Source organism: Palaemon carinicauda, chromosome 35 (genome assembly GCF_036898095.1).
Source record: "Palaemon carinicauda isolate YSFRI2023 chromosome 35, ASM3689809v2, whole genome shotgun sequence".
Taxonomy (NCBI): domain Eukaryota; kingdom Metazoa; phylum Arthropoda; class Malacostraca; order Decapoda; family Palaemonidae; genus Palaemon; species Palaemon carinicauda.
In genome coordinates, this window is record NC_090759.1 from 14,657,081 (window position 1) to 14,675,853 (window position 18,773).

Consider the following 18,773-nt stretch of genomic DNA (forward strand, 5'->3'; position numbering starts at 1 on the left):
GGTAAACCCTCTGTAAATAGCGTGGTTTGTATTTCGGTTACGGAACAAATGAACAATTAAAATACTTTAAGAACAGTAACAACATTAAAACAGGTCTTTCACATATAAACTATAAAAAGACTTATGTCAGCATGTTCAACATAAAAACATTTGTTGCAAGTTTGAACTTATAGAGTTCTATCCATTCAACTACCTGATTATGAAGATCATTCCACTACTTGGTCACAGCTGGAATAAAACCTCTAGAATACTGTGTAATATTGAGCCTTATGATGGACAAGTGCATACCTAGTGTTACAAACAGGATGGTACTGTCCGGGAAGATCTGAATGTAAAGGATGGTCATAATTATGAAAAATATTATGCAACATGCAAAATGAACTAATTACACATTCAAGCAAACATAAAGTGATGAATTTTGAGACAAAAACATGACTTTACCTTTGGATCCTTTGGTCTTGTATTGTGCAACTGGTTAAGGAGGGTAACTGCTGCATTGTAATTTGACTTTATAAATTCTGCATGTGCTGCTTGTGCCAAATCCCTTTCTCCATCTGTTGCTTCACAGCTATTGCTGCTCTCACTAGTTGTGGTCGAGCTCTGAGCTTCCTCTGTGGTGGTCTTGCTCTCAGCCATCTGAAGAATATGATACTTTTAATACTGTTGACAATACCCTATGCACATAATAACTACTAAAGGTTTACCCAGTTAATCCTTTTGGCCTTTTTTAAATCATTCACTCTAAAGAATATACTAAAAATGTAACACTTTCGATAATGTTACTCTAAGCTTTACCAATTTAAAATTACATACACAGCTATGGGGATCTGCTTAAACTACATACATACATACATATACCAAGGCACTTCCCCTAATTTTGGGGGGTAGCCGACATCAAACAAATGAAACAGAACAGGGGACCTCTCCTCTCTACGTTCTTCCCAGCCTGACAAGGGACTCAACCGAGTTTGGCTGGTACTGCTAGGGGTGCCACAGCCCACCCTTCCACATTATCCACCACAGATGAAGCTTCATAACGCTGAATCCCCTACTGCTGCTACCTCCACGGTCTTCCAAGGCACCGTAGGGAGCAGCAGAGCCTATCGGAACTGCGTCACAATCGCTCGCCATTCATTCCTATTTCTACCACGTTCTCTTGGCTCTCTCACATCTATCCTCCTATTACCTAGAGCTTCCTTCACTCCTTCCATCCACCCAAACCTTGGCCTTCCTCTTGTACTTCTCCCATCAACTCTTGCATTCATCACCTTCTTTAGCAGACAGCCATTTTCAATTCTCTCAAAATGGCCAAACCACCTCAACACATTCATAGCCACACTAGCTGCTAACTTGTTTCTTACACCCGTTCTCACCCTCACTACTTCGTTCCTAACCCTATCTACTCGAGATACACCAGCCATACTCCTTAGACATTTCATCTCAAACACATTTAATTTCTGTCTCTCCGTCACTTTCATTCCCCACAACTCCAATCCATACATCGCAGTTGGTACAATCACTTCCTCATACAGAACTCTCTTTACATTCATGCTCAACCCTCTATTTTTTACTACTCTCTTAACTGCCCCCAACACTTTGCATCCTTCATTTACTCTCTGACGTACATCTGCTTCCACTCCACCATTTGCTGCAACAACATACCCCAAGTTCTTAAACTGATCCACCTCCTCAAGTAACTCTCCATTCAACATGACATTCAACCTCGCACCACCCTCCCTTATCGTACATCTTATAACCTTACTCTTACCCACATTAACTCTCAACTTCCTTCTCTCACACACCCTTCCAAATTCTGTCACTAATCGGCCAAGCTTCTCTTCCGTGTCTGCAACCAGTACAGTATCATCCGCAAATAACAACTGATTTACCTCCCATTCATGGTCATTCTCGTCTACCAGTTTTAATCCTTGTCCAAGCACTCGAGCATTCACCTCTCTCACCACTCCATCAACATACAAGTTAAACAACCACGGCGACATCACACATCCCTATCTCAGCCCCACTCTCACTGGAAACCAATCGCTCACTTCATTTCCTATCCTAACACATGCTTTACTACCTTTGTAGAAACTTTTCACTGCTTGCAACAACCTTCCACCAACTCCATATAACCTCATCACATTCCACATTGCTTCCCTATCAACTCTATCATATGCTTTCTCCAGATCCATAAACGCAACATACACCTCCTTACCTTTTGCTAAATATTTCTCGCATATCTGCCTAACTGTAAAAATCTGATTCATATAACCCCTACCTCTTCTAAAACCACCCTGTACTTCTAAGATTGCATTCTCTGTTTTATGCTTAATCCTATTAATCATTACTCTACCATACACTTTTCCCACCACACTCAACAAACTAATACCCCTTGAATTACAACACTCATGCACAGTGGTACAATACATGCACAAACCCAATCTACTGGTACCATTGACAACACAAAACACATGTTAAACAATCTCACCAACCATTCAAGTACAGTCACACCCCCTTCCTTCAACATTTCAGCTCTCACACCATCCATACCAGATGCTTTTCCTACTCTCGTTTCATCTAGTGCTCTCTTCACTTCCTCTCTTGTAATCTCTCTTTCATTCTCATCTCCCATCACCGGCACCTCAACACCTGCAACAGCAATTATATCTGCCTCCCTATTATTCCCAACATTCAGTAACTTTCAAAATATTCCGCCCACCTTTTCCTTGCCTCCTCTCCTTTTAACAACCTTCCATTTTCATCATTCACTGTCTCTCCAATTCTTGAACCAGCCTTCCTTACTCTCTTCACTTCTTTCCAAAACTTCTTATTCTCTTCATATGAATGACCCAATCCCTGACCCCACCTCAGGTCAGCTGCCCTCTTTGCCTCACTTACCTTACGCTTTACTTCCACAGTTTTCTCTCTATATCTTCTCTAGACTATTACTCTGCAGCCATTCTTCAAAAGCCCTCTACATAAACAACAACAACATAATAATAATATGTTATTTTCATTAGTAAAATAAATTTTTGAATATACTTACCCGGTGATCATGTAGCTGCAGCTCTGCTGCCCGACAGAAAAAACCTACGGGCGGGATACGCCAGCGATCGCTATACAGGTGGGGGTGTACAACAACAGCGCCATCTGTCGAGTAGGTACTCAAGTACTTCTTGTCAACAAAGAACCAATTTTCTCCTCGGTCCACTGGGTCTCTATGGGGAGGAAGGGTGGGTCCTTTAATTCATGATCACCGGGTAAGTATATTCAAAAATTTATTTTACTAATGAAAATAACATTTTTCAATATTAATCTTACCCGGTGATCATGTAGCTGATTCACACCCAGGGGGGTGGGTGGAGACCAGCATACATGTTAACAATAGAAGCTAAGTATCCCGTATTTCATTTTAGTAGTTATTCAAAATAACAAACATAAAATTAATAAGTACCTGGTAAGGAAGTCGACTTGAACCATTACTCTGCCTTTTTAAGTACGTCTTCCTTACTGAGCCTCGCGATCCTCTTAGGATGCTGAGCGACTCCTAGGTGCTGAAGTATGAAGGGCTGCAACCCATACTAAAGGACCTCATCACAACCTCTAATCTAGGCGCTTCTCAAGAAAGAATTTGACCACCCGCCAAATCAACCAGGATGCGAAAGGCTTCTTAGCCTTCCGTACAACCCAAAAACAACAATAAAAAGCATTTCAAGAGAAAGATTAAAAAAGGTTATGGGATTATGGGAATGTAGTGGTTGAGCCCTCACCTACTACTGCACTCGCTGCTACGAATGGTCCCAGGGTGTAGCAGTTCTCGTAAGGAGACTGGACATCTTTAAGGTAAAATGATGCGAACACTGACTTGCTTCTCCAATAGGTTGCATCCATTACACTCTGCAGAGATCTGTTTTGTTTGAAGGCCACTGAAGTAGCGACAGCTTTAACTTCATGTGTCCTTACCTTCAGCAAAGCATGGTCCTCCTCATTCAGATGAGAATGGGCTTCTCTAATCAAAAGTCTGATGTAATAAGAAACTGCGTTCTTCGACATCGGTAAAGCAGGTTTCTTAATAGAACACCATAAAGCTTCTGATTGTCCTCGTAATGGCTTCGTACGTCTTAAATAGTACTTAAGAGCTCTTACTGGGCATAGTACTCTCTCTTGTTCGTTTCCAACCAAACTGGACAGACTTGGAATCTCGAACGATTTGGGCCAAGGACGAGAAGGGAGTTCGTTTTTAGCTAAAAAACCAAGCTGTAAGGAACATGTAGCCGTTTCAGATGTAAATCCTATGTTCCTGCTGAAGGCGTGTATCTCACTGACTCTTTTAGCTGTTGCTAAGCAAACGAGGAAAAGAGTCTTCAAAGTGAGATCTTTAAAAGAGGCTGATTGAAGCGGTTCGAACCTTGCTGACATCAGGAACCTTAAAACCACGTCTAAGTTCCAACCTGGTGTGGCTAACCGACGCTCCTTTGAGGTCTCAAAAGACTTAAGGAGGTCCTGTAGATCTTTGTTGTTGGAAAGATCTAAGCCTCTGTGGCGGAAGACTGCTGCCAACATGCTTCTGTAACCTTTGATCGTAGGAGCTGAAAGGGATCTTACCTTCCTTAGGTGTAAAAGGAAGTCAGCTATCTGCGTTACAGAGGTACTGGTTGAGGATACTGAATTCGCCTTGCACCAGCTTCGGAAGACTTCCCATTTTGACTGGTAGACCTTGAGAGTGGATGTCCTCCTTGCTCTGGCAATCGCTCTGGCTGCCTCCTTCGAAAAGCCTCTAGCTCTTGAGAGTCTTTCGATAGTCTGAAGGCAGTCAGACGAAGAGCGTGGAGGCTTGGGTGTACCTTCTTTACATGCGGCTGACGCAGAAGGTCCACTCTTAGAGGAAGAGTCCTGGGAACGTCTACTAGCCATTGCAGTACCTCGGTGAACCATTCTCTCGCGGGCCAGAGGGGAGCAACCAACGTCAACCTTGTCCCTTCGTGAGAGGCGAACTTCTGCAGTACCTTGTTGACAATCTTGAACGGGGGGAACGCATAAAGGTCTAGATGGGACCAATCCAGAAGAAAGGCATCTACGTGAACTGCTGCTGGGTCCGGAATCGGTGAGCAATAATTTGGGAGCCTCTTGGTCATCGAGGTAGCGAACAGATCTATGGTGGGCTGACCCCACAGGGTCCATAGTCTGTTGCAAACATTCTTGTGAAGGGTCCATTCTGTAGGGATGATCTGACCCTTCCGGCTGAGGCGGTCTGCCATGACATTCATGTCGCCTTGAATGAACCTCGTTACAAGCGATATGTTTCGATCTCTTGACCAGGTGAGGAGGTCCCTTGCGATCTCGAACAACGTCATCGAATGAGTCCCTCCTTGCTTGGAGATGTACGCCAAGGCTGTAGTGTTGTCGGAGTTCACCTCCACCACCTTGCCTAGAAGGAGGGACTTGAAGCTTCTCAAGGCCAGATGAACTGCCAGTAGCTCCTTGCAGTTGATGTGTAGTGCTCTTTGATCCGGATTCCACGTGCCCGAGCATTCCCGACCGTCCAGTGTCGCACCCCAGCCCGTGTCCGATGCGTCCGAGAAGAGAAGGTGGTCGGGGGTCTGAACAGCCAGTGGTAGACCTTCCCTGAGAAGAATGTTGTTCTTCCACCAAGTCAGTGCAGACTTCATCTTCTCGGAGATAGGAACTGAGACCGCTTCTAGCGTCATGTCCTTTCTCCAGTGAGCAGCTAGGTGATACTGAAGGGGTCGGAGGTGGAGTCTCCCTAACGCGATGAACTGGTCCAGCGATGAAAGCGTCCCTATTAGACTCATCCACTGTCTGACTGAACATCGGTTCCTCTTCAGCATGCTCTGGATGCATTCTTGGGCTTGACTGATTCTGGGGGCCGACGGAAAAGCCCGAAAAGCTTGACTCTGAATCTCCATACCTAGATAGACTATAGTTTGGGATGGGACGAGTTGGGACTTTTCTATATTGACCAGGAGACCCAATTCCTTGGTCAGATCCATAGTCCATTTGAGATTCTCCAGACAGCGACGACTTGACGCAGCTCTTAAAAGCCAGTCGTCCAAATAGAGGGAGGCTCTGATGTCTGCTAAATGCAGGAATTTGGCAATATTCCTCATCAGTTTGGTAAACACTAGAGGTGCCGTGCTTAGGCCAAAGCACAGGGCTTGGAACTGGTAAACCACCTTCCCAAAGACGAACCTTAGGAAAGGTTGGGAATCTGGGTGGATGGGGACGTGAAAGTACGCGTCCTTTAGGTCTAACGAGACCATCCAGTCTTCCTTCCTGACCGATGCTAGCACCGACTTCGTCGTCTCCATGGTGAACGTCTGCTTGGTGACAAAGACATTTAGAGCACTGACGTCTAGCACCGGTCTCCACCCTCCTGTCTTCTTCGCTACTAAGAAGAGACGGTTGTAGAAGCCCGGGGATTGATGGTCCCGGACTATGACTACCGCTCCCTTTTGTAGCAAGAGAGACACCTCTTGCTGTAAAGCTAGCCTCTTGTCCTCCTCTCTGTACCTGGGAGAGAGGTCGATGGGAGTTGTTGCTAGAGGGGGCTTGCGCAAGAATGGAATCCTGTACCCCTCTCTGAGTAACTTCACAGACTGTGCGTCTGCACCCCTGTTCTCCCAGGCTTGCCAGTAGTTCTTGAGCCTGGCTCCCACTGCTGTCCGGAGAAGATGGCAGTCAGACTCTGCCTCTTGAGGACTTGGAACCCTTCTTCTTGTTGCCACGTTGACTATCGGCACGGGTACCTCCTCTGCTGGAGGTTCTGCCACGAAAGGGCGGAATGAACCTAGACGCTGGTGTGTCCATCCTAGGTCTAGGCACGGAAGGTAAAGCTGTGACTTTACGTGCGGATGACGCCACCAGGTCATGGGTGTCTTTCTGGATCAACGAGGCGGCAATCCCCTTGATCAGCTCTTCAGGAAAGAGACACTTGGATAGCGGAGCAAACATCAGCTCTGACTTCTGACATGGTGTGACTCCCGCCGACAAGAAGGAGCAAAGGTGATCTCGCTTCTTAAGAACTTCAGACACGAAAGAAGCCGCAAGCTCGCCAGACCCATCCCGAATGGCTTTGTCCATGCAGGACATGATGAGCATGGCAGAGTCCTTATCCGAAGGGGAGGTCTTTCTGCTCAACGCTCCCAAACACCAGTCCAGGAAGTTGAAGATCTCAAACGCACGGAAAACTCCCTTCAAAAGATGGTCCATGTCCGAAGAAGTCCAGCAAATCTTGGACCGTCTCATAGCCAGTCTGCGGGGAGAGTCTACCAGGCTTGAGAAGTCGCCCTGGGCAGAGGCAGGAACTCCCAAGCCGAGAACCTCTCCTGTGGCATACCATACGCTAGATCTGGAAGCAAGCTTGGCCGGGGGAAACAAGAAGGTTGTCTTCCCAAGTTGCTTCTTGGTCTGCAGCCACTCTCCCAGTACCCTTAAAGCTCTCTTGGACGAGCGAGCGAGTACGAGCTTCGTAAAGGCAGGAGCTGCTGACTGCATGCCTAAAGCGAACTCAGAGGGAGGTGAGCGTGGAGCTGCAGACACAAACTGCTCCGGATACAACTCCTTAAACAGGGCAAGGACTTTCCTAAAGTCTAAGGAGGGAGGCGTAGTCTTGGGTTCATCTATGTCGGAGTGTTGATCGTCCAAATGCGCAGCTTCGTCGTCATCAGAGATTCCTTCATCCGAATGTTGAGGAGGAAGCGGCAAAGGAGGAGAAGAAAGCTGAACGGCTGAATCCGGCAGTACGGGTGCATGCGTAGCTGCACTGGATCCAACATCATGCCGCTGCTGGTCAGTCTGAGAGCTGGCAACAACCAAAGCGGAGTGGTGGTGCGTGGTGGGGACTGCCGTGGGTTGCGGAGACTGCCGCATTGCGTCAAAACACGGCAGCTTGACTGCACCTTCCCACTGCTGATGCGGTAGCTCACGCATGTCAACGGAGGGTGCCGCACGTCGGCTAACGTCAACATGCGTCTGGCAGGGTCGACTGCGCATCGGTGGTGGAGCTCTCACAGCCGGAGTGTGGGAGCAGGCAGCCGCAGTGTCAGCTGAGCGCACAACCGTGGCAGGTTGTAGGTTAACGGGTGCAGCGTCAACCTTCTCAGCACGATACTCCTGCATGAAGGAAGCTAGCTGAGTCTGCATAGACTGCAGCAAAGACCACTTAGGGTCTACAGCGGTTGGTGCGGCAACAGACGGAGTGATTGCCTGCTGCGGAACCACTCTACCTCTCTTGGGAGGTGTGCAGTCTTCGGAAGACTGCGGCGAGTCCGAACTGACCCAGTGGCTACACCTGGGCCGTTGGACTCGCTCGGAAGGGACCTTGCGCTTGAGAGGTCGTGAGACCTTGGTCCAGCGTTTCTGTCGAGAAACTTCTTCCGCAGACGAGGAATGAATGGGCTCACTCGTCTGTTTGTGGGTGGGACGATCTCTGCAAGATACGTCCTCAACCACTGAGGATACGTCTGAACGCTGATCAAGGCCTGTCGAACCCTTTGGTCGAACGACATTGCTTCTCCCCTGGGCTTGGGAGCTTGCAAGAGGTCCCGGACTGGGAGGACGACAGGCACGAACAGACGCACCCTCATGCGTAACACTGACACTTTTCACTGCACCTGCACTCACTACACTTCCCACTGCACTTTTCTCCTTCAACTCTTTGACATCAGCCAAGAGTTGATTGCGGTCATTCGCTAATGACTCAACTCGGTCACCAAGAGCCTGAATGGCACGCATCATATCCGCCATCGAGGGTTGATGAGAGCTAGTAGAAGGGTCGGGTGTAACCACTACAGGGGAAGGAATAGGTTGTGGGGCATGGGGAGAGGAAAAATCAATAGAGCGAGACGAACTCCTCCTGATCCTATCCTTCTCTAGCCTACGTGCATTCTTAAGGAATTCTTGAAAATCGAATTCCGAAAGCCCAGCGCATTCCTCACATCGATCTTCCAATTGACAGGCTTTACCCCTACAATTGGAACAAACGGTGTGAGGATCTATAGAGGCCTTCGGAAGACGCCTAGAACAGTCCCTAGCGTTACACTGCCTGTACTTGGGGACTTGAGTAGGGTCAGACATCTTGAATTAGTCAAAGGGGGAAATCCAAAATCTATCCAAGTCGTCAACAAATAATCCAAAATCTAATCAATGAAAGTGATAAAGTATTGATGATAACTTCTGTACAGCGAAAGCTAATAACTAGAGAGAATACTTCACCAAATAGCGTGAAAATCAACTCCAGAAACAACAGCGTATCAAGTAGGTCTTGCCGGTGGCACGACAGAGAGAAAATTGGTTCTTTGTTGACAAGAAGTACTTGAGTACCTACTCGACAGATGGCGCTGTTGTTGTACACCCCCACCTGTATAGCGATCGCTGGCGTATCCCGCCCGTAGGTTTTTTCTGTCGGGCAGCAGAGCTGCAGCTACATGATCACCGGGTAAGATTAATATTGAAAAAAATAATAATAATAATAATAATAATAATAATAATAACAATAATGATAATAATAATAATCATGATAACAATATAAATAAATCAACAGGAATAACAATAATAACAATAACAAAATGGGAAATACAGTACAGTAATAAAGTAAAAATGCCATTGACCAACCACATAGGATTACAATATGTTAAGTAAAATTGACATGCAACAATACATTTCAAACTACATATCATACAACTGCATGTGGGACTGACAAGAAATAACAAATTTTCAAAGTTTTTGGATTTTTCCTAGCAATACAAACCCAAGTCCCTTAAAATGGACGTGTCTTCATCGGCACTAGGATGGCCATTGAATCATAAAAAAGCATCAGAATAGCCACTATTGTCTTTAATCCTGGGACAGAAAGATGGTCAAGGTGGAAAATTTTATACAAAGGACTATGAAAAATACAAATTATTTTTTTTTTTTTAATTTATTTGTTTATACTGTACGCATATATAAACCATTAATCTTTTAAAATAGAGCGGCTCGCTCATCCTAGAAACAAACTGGAAGTTTTTTCCTTCCCCAGACATATCATCCTTCCTGGTGACCTGTCAAAAAGTTTTCCCTTTTGTTCTTTTTGCCTCTCGCGCGAGTGCGCAGCAGAGTACTGGAGACTTGGTAAGCATTGGCAATCTGGAGAGCGCTAGCGCTCAGTAAAGCACTGCACAGGAGAGCGCTGGTGAGCAGGTAAGCGCTGGTGCACAGTTAAGAGTGGGAGTGCAGGCAAGTGTTGGCAAGCCGGAGAACGCTGGCGAGCAGGCAAGCGCTGGTGCACAGTTAAGAGTGGGAGAGCAGGCAAGTGCTGGCCAGCCACAGAACGCTGGCGAGCTGGAGAACGCTGGCAAGCACTGGCGAGCAGTGGCAAAGTGGCGAGCGCTGACAAGCTGGAGAACGTTGACACAAGGAGAGTTCTTGCGAGCTGGAGAGCTTTGACACAAGGAGAGCGTTTGCAAGCTAAAACGGGGTGGAGTGATGCCCACTGCGCATCTGCGTCCAGGAACGGAGATGGAAGACAAGAAGGTCTGGCAGGTGTCGGAGATCGTGAACGATCTGCCGAAAGGTCTAGCGAAGCAGCTGTAACGGTCTGTTCTCGTCGAGGAGGATCCTCTGCGGCTGAAGATGAAGACGACCACGAACAGGAGCACCATCATCAGTCCTCCGAAGAGGAGTCTCTGTTAGTGAACTCCCCCGAGGGGGAGAAACACTCGAAGGAGAGACCGTTGGACTCAGCTGCCCCCTCGAAGGATGTTCGGAGGGGGGAAACTGAGCCTTCAGCAACAACAGCAACAACAGCAGGGGAGTCCTCCGAAGAGGAGTCTCTATGAGTGTCCTTCTCGCAAACGAGAGACTCTCTCGTGAACGAGAGAGGAGAACACTTCGTAGAAGAGACCAGAAGAACTGATGAAGGCGCCCCTTAGGGCCGTTGGATCAGCAAGCTGAACATAAAGAGAAACCCTCCGAAGAGGAGCTCCTGCAGCTGCCCAGCCCCTTGAGCGTAGCTGCAAGTGCGATCGCTCACCACCAAGAGCATAATCACACAAATTCCATGATCCGGCCTTGCAACCGCTCAGCCCCTAGAGCATGGTTACAAAAGCGGTAGCTCAGCACCAAGAGCAACCGCCCGAGGACCAGGAAAAACCAACCAGGAATTATTAAGGTACCCATGAAGGGGAAAAAACTCATACCTGGGAAGGGAACCTCCCTCGGAACGGAAGTTACCCACCCATGGAGGCGAACCTCCTGAGCGCTCTAAATGAACTAAGGAGCTGACAGTTGTCACGGGAGAACTTCTTGGAGAAGGGAACACACCCATGACGAAGACGTAGAGGATGCGGCAACAGCAGACTCCCCAGGCCCCAACAGGACAGCTCTGCTTCGTTGGCACATTAAGCAAACGAAAAACTAGATGGTTAACTGTGAAAATCAAATAATTAGTTAACATTTATTCCCCCGGGGGAACTCCGAAGAGGAACCCCGAGGGAAAAGAACATAAGAATTACGCACCAGGAATGCGCCCTCCTCCCCCACTGACACTCACGGGAAGGGGGGGAAGGCGGAGAACTGTAACAAAAACAGAATTATAACAATTATAATTATGCAATTCATCTAAGAATGTTCACTAATAGTAAGAACGAATGAACCGCGAAGGGAAGCGTTCTACACAGAAGCTGAAAAGTTAACAAATACAATTAGATTTGATTAAAAATAATTGAGACAAAATAAACAGAGTAGCAACTCAACCTGCAACGGGAAGGAAGCTACCGTAATACATAGTAGTAATAAAACGGTGAACGACCTCAAGGAGAGAGAGACCGTAGTCAAACTAAACTCCCATGTTCCCTACGCTGGTAGACCAAGTTCCCCGTAGGGAAGGAGGAACAGCAGAGAAACAGATTAATAAATAAAGTCCAGCGATGACAATTCCCCACGGCGCCCGCCGAAGGGAGACCGAAAGACCAAAGGAGAGATCGCGACCCATGAAATGTCACCGTGGGGGCCTGGGACCACACGGAGATGTTGTCGTACAATTGAGTGGACGTCCTACACACACACAGCACAAACACTGAAAAGGAAACTTACTGAATTTCTATACTCAAATATATACATAAACATAAGAATGTTTACATATATATTAAGTATAAGAAAAGTAAGTAATTAAGTAAAGACAAAACATTAATGGCTGTCATGCGAGGACGGGACAGAGACGTCTGTTCATCGTCCGAGCCAAAAGTGAAGAGGCAGCTCACCAGTGTGTAAGGGGGGAGGGGTAGCTAGCTACCCCTCCCCTACCCCCGTGCTAACTAGCGCGGGGGTAGTTAACCCGCGTTAAAATCTAATGGCTCGTCATTTCAGCTATGCCGAAAGTAAACCCCCTATGTAAATAGCGTGGTTTGTATTTCGGTTACGGAACAAAGTGCTTTTAGGTATACTTTATTTTCAATAATCTTAATGTTATTGTTGAAGTAAAACTTACATCCACAGCCCCCCATCCTTGCAATGGGTAATCAGCTGTATTATTGTTCAGTAAGACACTGCAATAAAAATGATATTTTCAATTTAGAATAAATTTTTGAATATACTTACCCGGTGAATATATATATAGCTTACGTCTCCGACGGTCGACAGATTCCAAAAACTCGCGAGCGATCGCCATGAAGGCTGCCGGGTGTGCCCACCAGCGCCGACTATCGGCCAGATACCGCATATACTTCTCCATAAGTTCAGTTCTTCTCAGTCCGTAGGGTCTCTATCGGGGATGAAGGGAGGGCCTTTAATTATATATATTCACCGGGTAAGTATATTCAAAAATTTATTTTAAATTGAAAATATTTTTAAATATTAAACTTAGCCGGTGAATATATATATAGCTGATTCACACCCATGGTGGTGGGTAGAGACCAGTATTAAAACAATAAAGGCGTATATGCTCAAGAGTTTTTGACAAATATTCAAAAAACAAACTTAAGTATAGGTACCTGATAAGGAAGCTGACTCTGATGAATACTCTGACTCATTAGTTCGCTATCCTTATGAAGCCCAGCGATCCTCTCAGGATGCTGAAAAACTTCTAGGAGCTGTTATAATCAGGGTGAACACCCCTACAACAGGACCTCATCAATACCCTTAATCTGGGCGCTCTCAAGAAACAATATTTTGACCACCCGCCAAATCAAAAGATTGCGAAAGACTTCTTAGTCCCCGTACAACCCAAAGCAAGATTAAAAATTTCAAGAGAAGATTAAAGGGATATTGGGATTAAGGGAATGTAGTGGTAGAACCTTCACCCACTACTGCACTCGCTGCTACGAATGGTCCCAATGTGTAGCAGTCCTCATAAAGAGTCTGGACATCTTTCAAGTAATATGAAGCGAACACCTACTTGTTTCTCCAAAAGGTCGCGTCCATAATACTTCTAAGGGATCTATTTTGTTTAAATGCTACTGAAGTTGCTACCGCTCTAACTTCATGAGCCTTAACTTTAAGCAAATTACGATCCTTCTCACTTAAATGAGAGTGTGCCTCTGTAATCAATAGTCTAATAAAATAAGACAACGCATTCTTCGACATAGGCAAAGAGGGCTTTTAACGGAGCACCATAAGGCCTCTAAAAAAACCCCACAGCAGTTTAGTTCTAGATAAATAAAACTAAGAGCTCTAACGGGGCACAGCACTCTTTCAACTTCATTCCCAACAATCTCAGATAGACTGGGAAGTTCAAACGATTTAGACCATGGACGAGACGGAAGTTCATTTTTGGCCAAAAAAACCAAGCTGAAGAGAGCATACTGCTTTATTAGCGGAGAAGCCGATATTCTTGCTAAAAGCATGTATCTCACTAACCCTTTTCGCAGAAGCCAAGCTCACCAAGAAAAGTGTCTTGAGGGTAAGATCCTTCAGGGAGGCCAAACTTAACGGTTCAAACCTGTCTGACATAAGGAACTGCAGGACCACGTCCAAGTTCCAAGCAGTAGAAGAAATATGACGCTCCTTGGAAGTCTCGAAAGACTTAAGAAGGTCTTGAAGATCTTTGTTATTAGATAGATCCAAATTTCTATGCCTGAAAACAGAAGCTAACATGCTTCTGTAGCCTTTAATGGTAGATGCAGAAAGGGAGCGACCATTTCTCAGATAAAGCAGAAAATCTGCAATCTGCGCTACAGAGGTGCTGGAAGAGGAAATAGAGGAGGACTTGCACCAGTCTCTAAATACCTCCCATTTAGATAGATAAATCCTGATGGTAGAGGATCTTCTAGCCCTCGCGATCGCTCTAGCTGCCTCCTTCGAAAACCCTCGAGCTCTAGAGAGTCTTTCGATAGTCTGAAGGCAGGTAGACGAAGCACGGGGAGGCTTTGATGAAATCTCTTTACGTGAGGCTGACGCAGGAGATCCATCTGCAACGGTAGACTTCTTGGAATGTCTACTAGCCATAGAAGTACCTCTGTGAACCACTCAGTCGCGGGCCAGAGGGGAGCAACCAACGTCAACCTGGTCCCTTCGTGAGAGGCGAACTTCAGAAGAACCTTGTCTAGGATCTTGAATGGTGGGAAGGCATAGATGTCTAGGCGAGACCAGTCCAGCAGGAAAGCGTCTATGTGGGCTGCCTCTGGATCTGGAACTGGAGAGCATTAAGTCGAGAGCCTCTTTGTCAGTGAAGTCGCAAAAAGATCTATGGTGGGTTGACCCCATGTCATCCATAGCTTCTTGTGCAACGTCCACTCCATGGAGATGACTTGTCCTCTTCTGCTGAGGCAGTCCGCTAAGACATTCATTTCTCCTTGCACAAATCTCGTCAAAAAAGAGATGTTACTTGCCTTAAATGGAGTTCCTTCTGATCCGTGGACCAAAGACCCGAGCATACCAGACTGTCCAGTGGCGCTCCCTAACCCAAATCCGATGCATCTGAATACAACACATGGTTTGGGTTCTTGATCGCAAGAGAAAGACCTTCTCGAAGTCTGATGTTGCTGTCCCACCAAGTCAGACATGTCTAGACTGAGTTGGAGATTGGGAAAGAGATACTCTCTAATAAGCCCTTCTCCTTGTTCCAATGGTTTAGGTGAAATTGGAGAGGGCAAAGGTTGAGTCTCCCCAGAGAGATAAACTGCTCCAGCGATGAAAGAGTTCCCACGAGGCTCGTTAAAACTCTTACAGAGCAACTGTTTTTCTCTTGCAAGTGACAGACTTTTAACAGAGCTTATTCTATTCTTGTGGGAGACGAAAAGGCCCGAAAAATTCGACACTGTATCTCCATCCCCAAATAAAGAATAGTCTGGGATGGAGTACTGTAAGTTACGACTTCTCTACGTTCACTATGAGACCTAGCTCCTTGGTTAGGTCTAATGTCCATTTGAGGTTCTCCAGACAGCGATTTAATGACGACGCCCTGATTAGCCAGTCGTCAAAATAAAGGGAGGCTCTGATCCCTGAAAAATGTAGAAAGCTTGCTACATTTTGCATGAGCCTTGTAAAAACAAGAGGAGCAGGACTGAGGCCAAAGCACAGTGCTCGAAATTGGTACACTACTTTCCCGTCCACAAACCTCAGATATTGTTGAAAGTTTGGATGAATCGGGATGTGGAAGTATGCATCCTGAAGGTCGAGAGAGACCATCCAGTCGCCTTCCCTTACAGCTGCCAAGACAGATTTGGTAGTCTTCATCGTGAACTTTGTCTTGACAATGAACACATTGAGTGCACTTACATCTTAAGTACTCCTGCAGTGAACGTGGCTGCCAGTTCATTGGAGCCATCCCTTATAGCCTTGTTCATGCATGACATAATTTGTACAGCAATACATTGTCAGCTGGAGAGACCTTCTTACTTAAGGCTCCCAGGGACCAATCCAAAAAAATAAATACTTCAAACGCTCGAAAAACTCCTTTCAGGAGAAGGTCTAGCTCTGAAGAAGACCATAAAATCTTGGAGCGTCTCATGGCTAGACGACGAGGAGAGTCCACTAGGCTTAAGAAGTCTCCCTGGGCAGAGGCAGGTACTCCCAAGCCGAGAACTTCTCCTGTGTCACACCAGACGCTCGAGCGAGAAGCTAATTAAGAAGGAGGAAAAGCAAAAGCAGACGTTCCTAAACTTCTCCTGGATTCCAACCAGTCTCCCAGTAAGAGCATGGCTCTCTTGGAAGAACAAGAGAGAACTGACTTCGTATATGTAGGAGTTGAAGAAAGTCATGCCAAGAGTAAACTCAGACGGCGGAGAACGTGGAGCAGCCGTTACAAAACGAGTAGGACAAAATTTCCCTAAAGAAATTCATAATTTTAAAAAAACAAGGGATTGTTGGACAACCCTAGGTTACTCCTCTTCTGAATGAATCCCCAAAGGTACATTAGTTGAAAGGGGGTCATCAACTTCTTCAGAAGGCACATCATCTGATAAATCTAAAGTCTTGCGAGAAGGAGATTTATATTCAGAATGACGTGAAGGAAAAGCCTGACAGGCTACATCAACTTGTATATGAACAGAAGTTAAAGTTGGAGGGTCGATGTCACGTTGTGACTGCAGAGAATGTTATTCTACTACACGTCGTGACAGAAGTGACTGACGTTCAAACGTCACGTACTCCTCGACGTCATGTCGTGTCTACGGTGTCTACCGCTTAACGTCACGTCGTGTCTGCGGTGTCTGCAGCTCAACGTCACGCTGTGACTGCGGTGGCTGACGTTCAAACGTCACGTAGTAAGAGCGGTGACTGCTGTTCGATGCTATATCGTGACTACGGTGACTGACGCTCGACGTCACGTCGTGTCTACGGTGTCTACCGCTCAACGTCACGTCGTGTCTGTGGAGTCTGCAGCTCAACGTCACGCTGTGACTGCGGTGGCTGACGTTCAAAGTCTCGGAGGAACTGCAGTGACTGCTGATCAAAGTTATGACTCGACTTAACTGACTGTCGATCAAAGTTACATCGAGATTTATGCTCCGCATCTCGTTTAACAGCAAAGCTGACACTAGGGATAACGTCAGCGTGACGTAACAAAGCTCGTTTAGAAGGTTGAAGACCTGAATCACGTATCCCAGAACCGTGACGTACAAAAAACAAAGGATCCTTTCGCACAGGAACAGGATCGTAAGCTTTCATTAAAGAAGAAAGCTTTAACAGCATATCTTGCAAAACACTTAACTTCGGATCAACCGCACTCTGAATAGATCGTGACGTCGGAAACGTCTGTACATGAACGTCATCGCCATGAACGGGACTCTCATGATGACTACAGCTAGGACGTTGAACTTGTTCTGAAGGAACTAATTAACGTTTCAACCGTCTCGAAACCTTACGCATAAGGTTTTTAAAGAGACGAATCAACGGAAGACGAGAACTTCGTCTCTCCTGTCTTATGGCAAGGACGTGCTTGAAGAGCAACGTCTGATACCTTTGAGGGAACGTCTGTTCGTTGGTTTACACCTCTCACTCCCTTAGGTCCTACGACATTCCTTCTCCCTAGTGTAGGGGAGCCTGAAAGAGGTCTCAGACTAGGCAGGTGACAAGCACGAACAAACAAACCCTCCGCAACACTGAACATGTTTTTCGCACTTTCTTCACTGACATTGCATTTTTTAATAATTTCACATTAGACATGAATAAAGCTGATTTCTACCTGAAGCACGCAATTCTCCCTTAAAACAAAAGGTTAGAATTGCGAAAAATGTCGTATAATGTAAGCTCATTAGTACAAAATGAAACACACATGAAAAATTAATAAACATATACATATATATAGAATAAAACGGAAATATATAAAGTTAAAAAGATCAGTGACTTGGGAGGAGACTAAAACTAAATCACTTGAGGACAACGTTTTCAATCTCTCACCGTACAGTGCCTTGGGATGAGAATAAAGACTAGAGCGTTATATCCGCTCTCTCTCTCTCTCTCTCTCTCTCTCTCTCTCTCTCTCTCTCTCTCTCTCTCTCTCTCTCTCTCCGTACAGAGACTTGGGACGAGAGTAAATATCTGCGAGTATAAAGATTTGGATCGTTCTCTCTCTCTCTCTCTCTCTCTCTCTCTCTCTCTCTCTCTCTCTCTCTCTCTCTCTCTCTCTGCCACTCACAAGAGAAAGGCTCACTCACTCTTCGTCAATAAAAGGTTATTTGACTAAAGGAAAATACTAAAAGGACTAAGAAATTGAAAATTAACATGTTCCTTTAAATTAGTATCTAAAAAACTTCAGTTTGTAAGAAGAATGAACAAAACGTCAAAAACAATTTACTCTTTCTGCAAAGTAAAACCGTGATTCTCTCTTTCTCTATCGTAACGATAGAGTGCAAACTGCGTAGCATAAATAAACCAAATGTTAGTTCATCTTTGAAAACAGCACGAAGACTATTCAAAGAATAAATTTCTTAAAATATTTTCTAAAATTATTCATCTTATCAATCTAAACAAATATAAAAGTTGAATGGGCTCAACGTTGTTAAACTTCGCTTTCCAAGTCCGTACCGCCTACAAAGAATAGGCATAGGTCGCTTCTAAACAAAAATATAAAATTTATCTCGGTGTTTAGTATAAATGGAAAGGGAATCGAAGAGGCCTAATAAAGGCGGGTGAGATATAAAATATATAGAGGTAAATCTATAAATATCAACAATAATTTATAAAGTGATAAAATAATTACTAAAAGCCTTTAACACACTTCCGTACACTGAGGGAAGGGTCGGCCATCTTTTCTCTATGGGAAATCCAGAGAGAGATTAAAAAAGCAAGGGTAAAAAAATTTTTCTCTCCTTTCAAAAGCATTTCTTTTGAAGATC

At 45.4% G+C, this 18,773-nt stretch overlaps 1 protein-coding gene across 1 annotated transcript in view; it reads right to left on the reverse strand.

Annotated features, from left to right (window-relative positions):
• Nucleotides 1-18,773, reverse strand: part of Not10 (CCR4-NOT transcription complex subunit 10) — a 176,227-nt gene that overhangs the window by 150,297 nt on the left and 7,157 nt on the right. Inside the window, exon 2 of the mRNA XM_068358766.1 lies at nucleotides 442-636. Within this exon, the coding sequence (XP_068214867.1) occupies nucleotides 442-636 (195 nt within the window). The remainder of the gene's footprint in view (nucleotides 1-441; nucleotides 637-18,773) is intronic.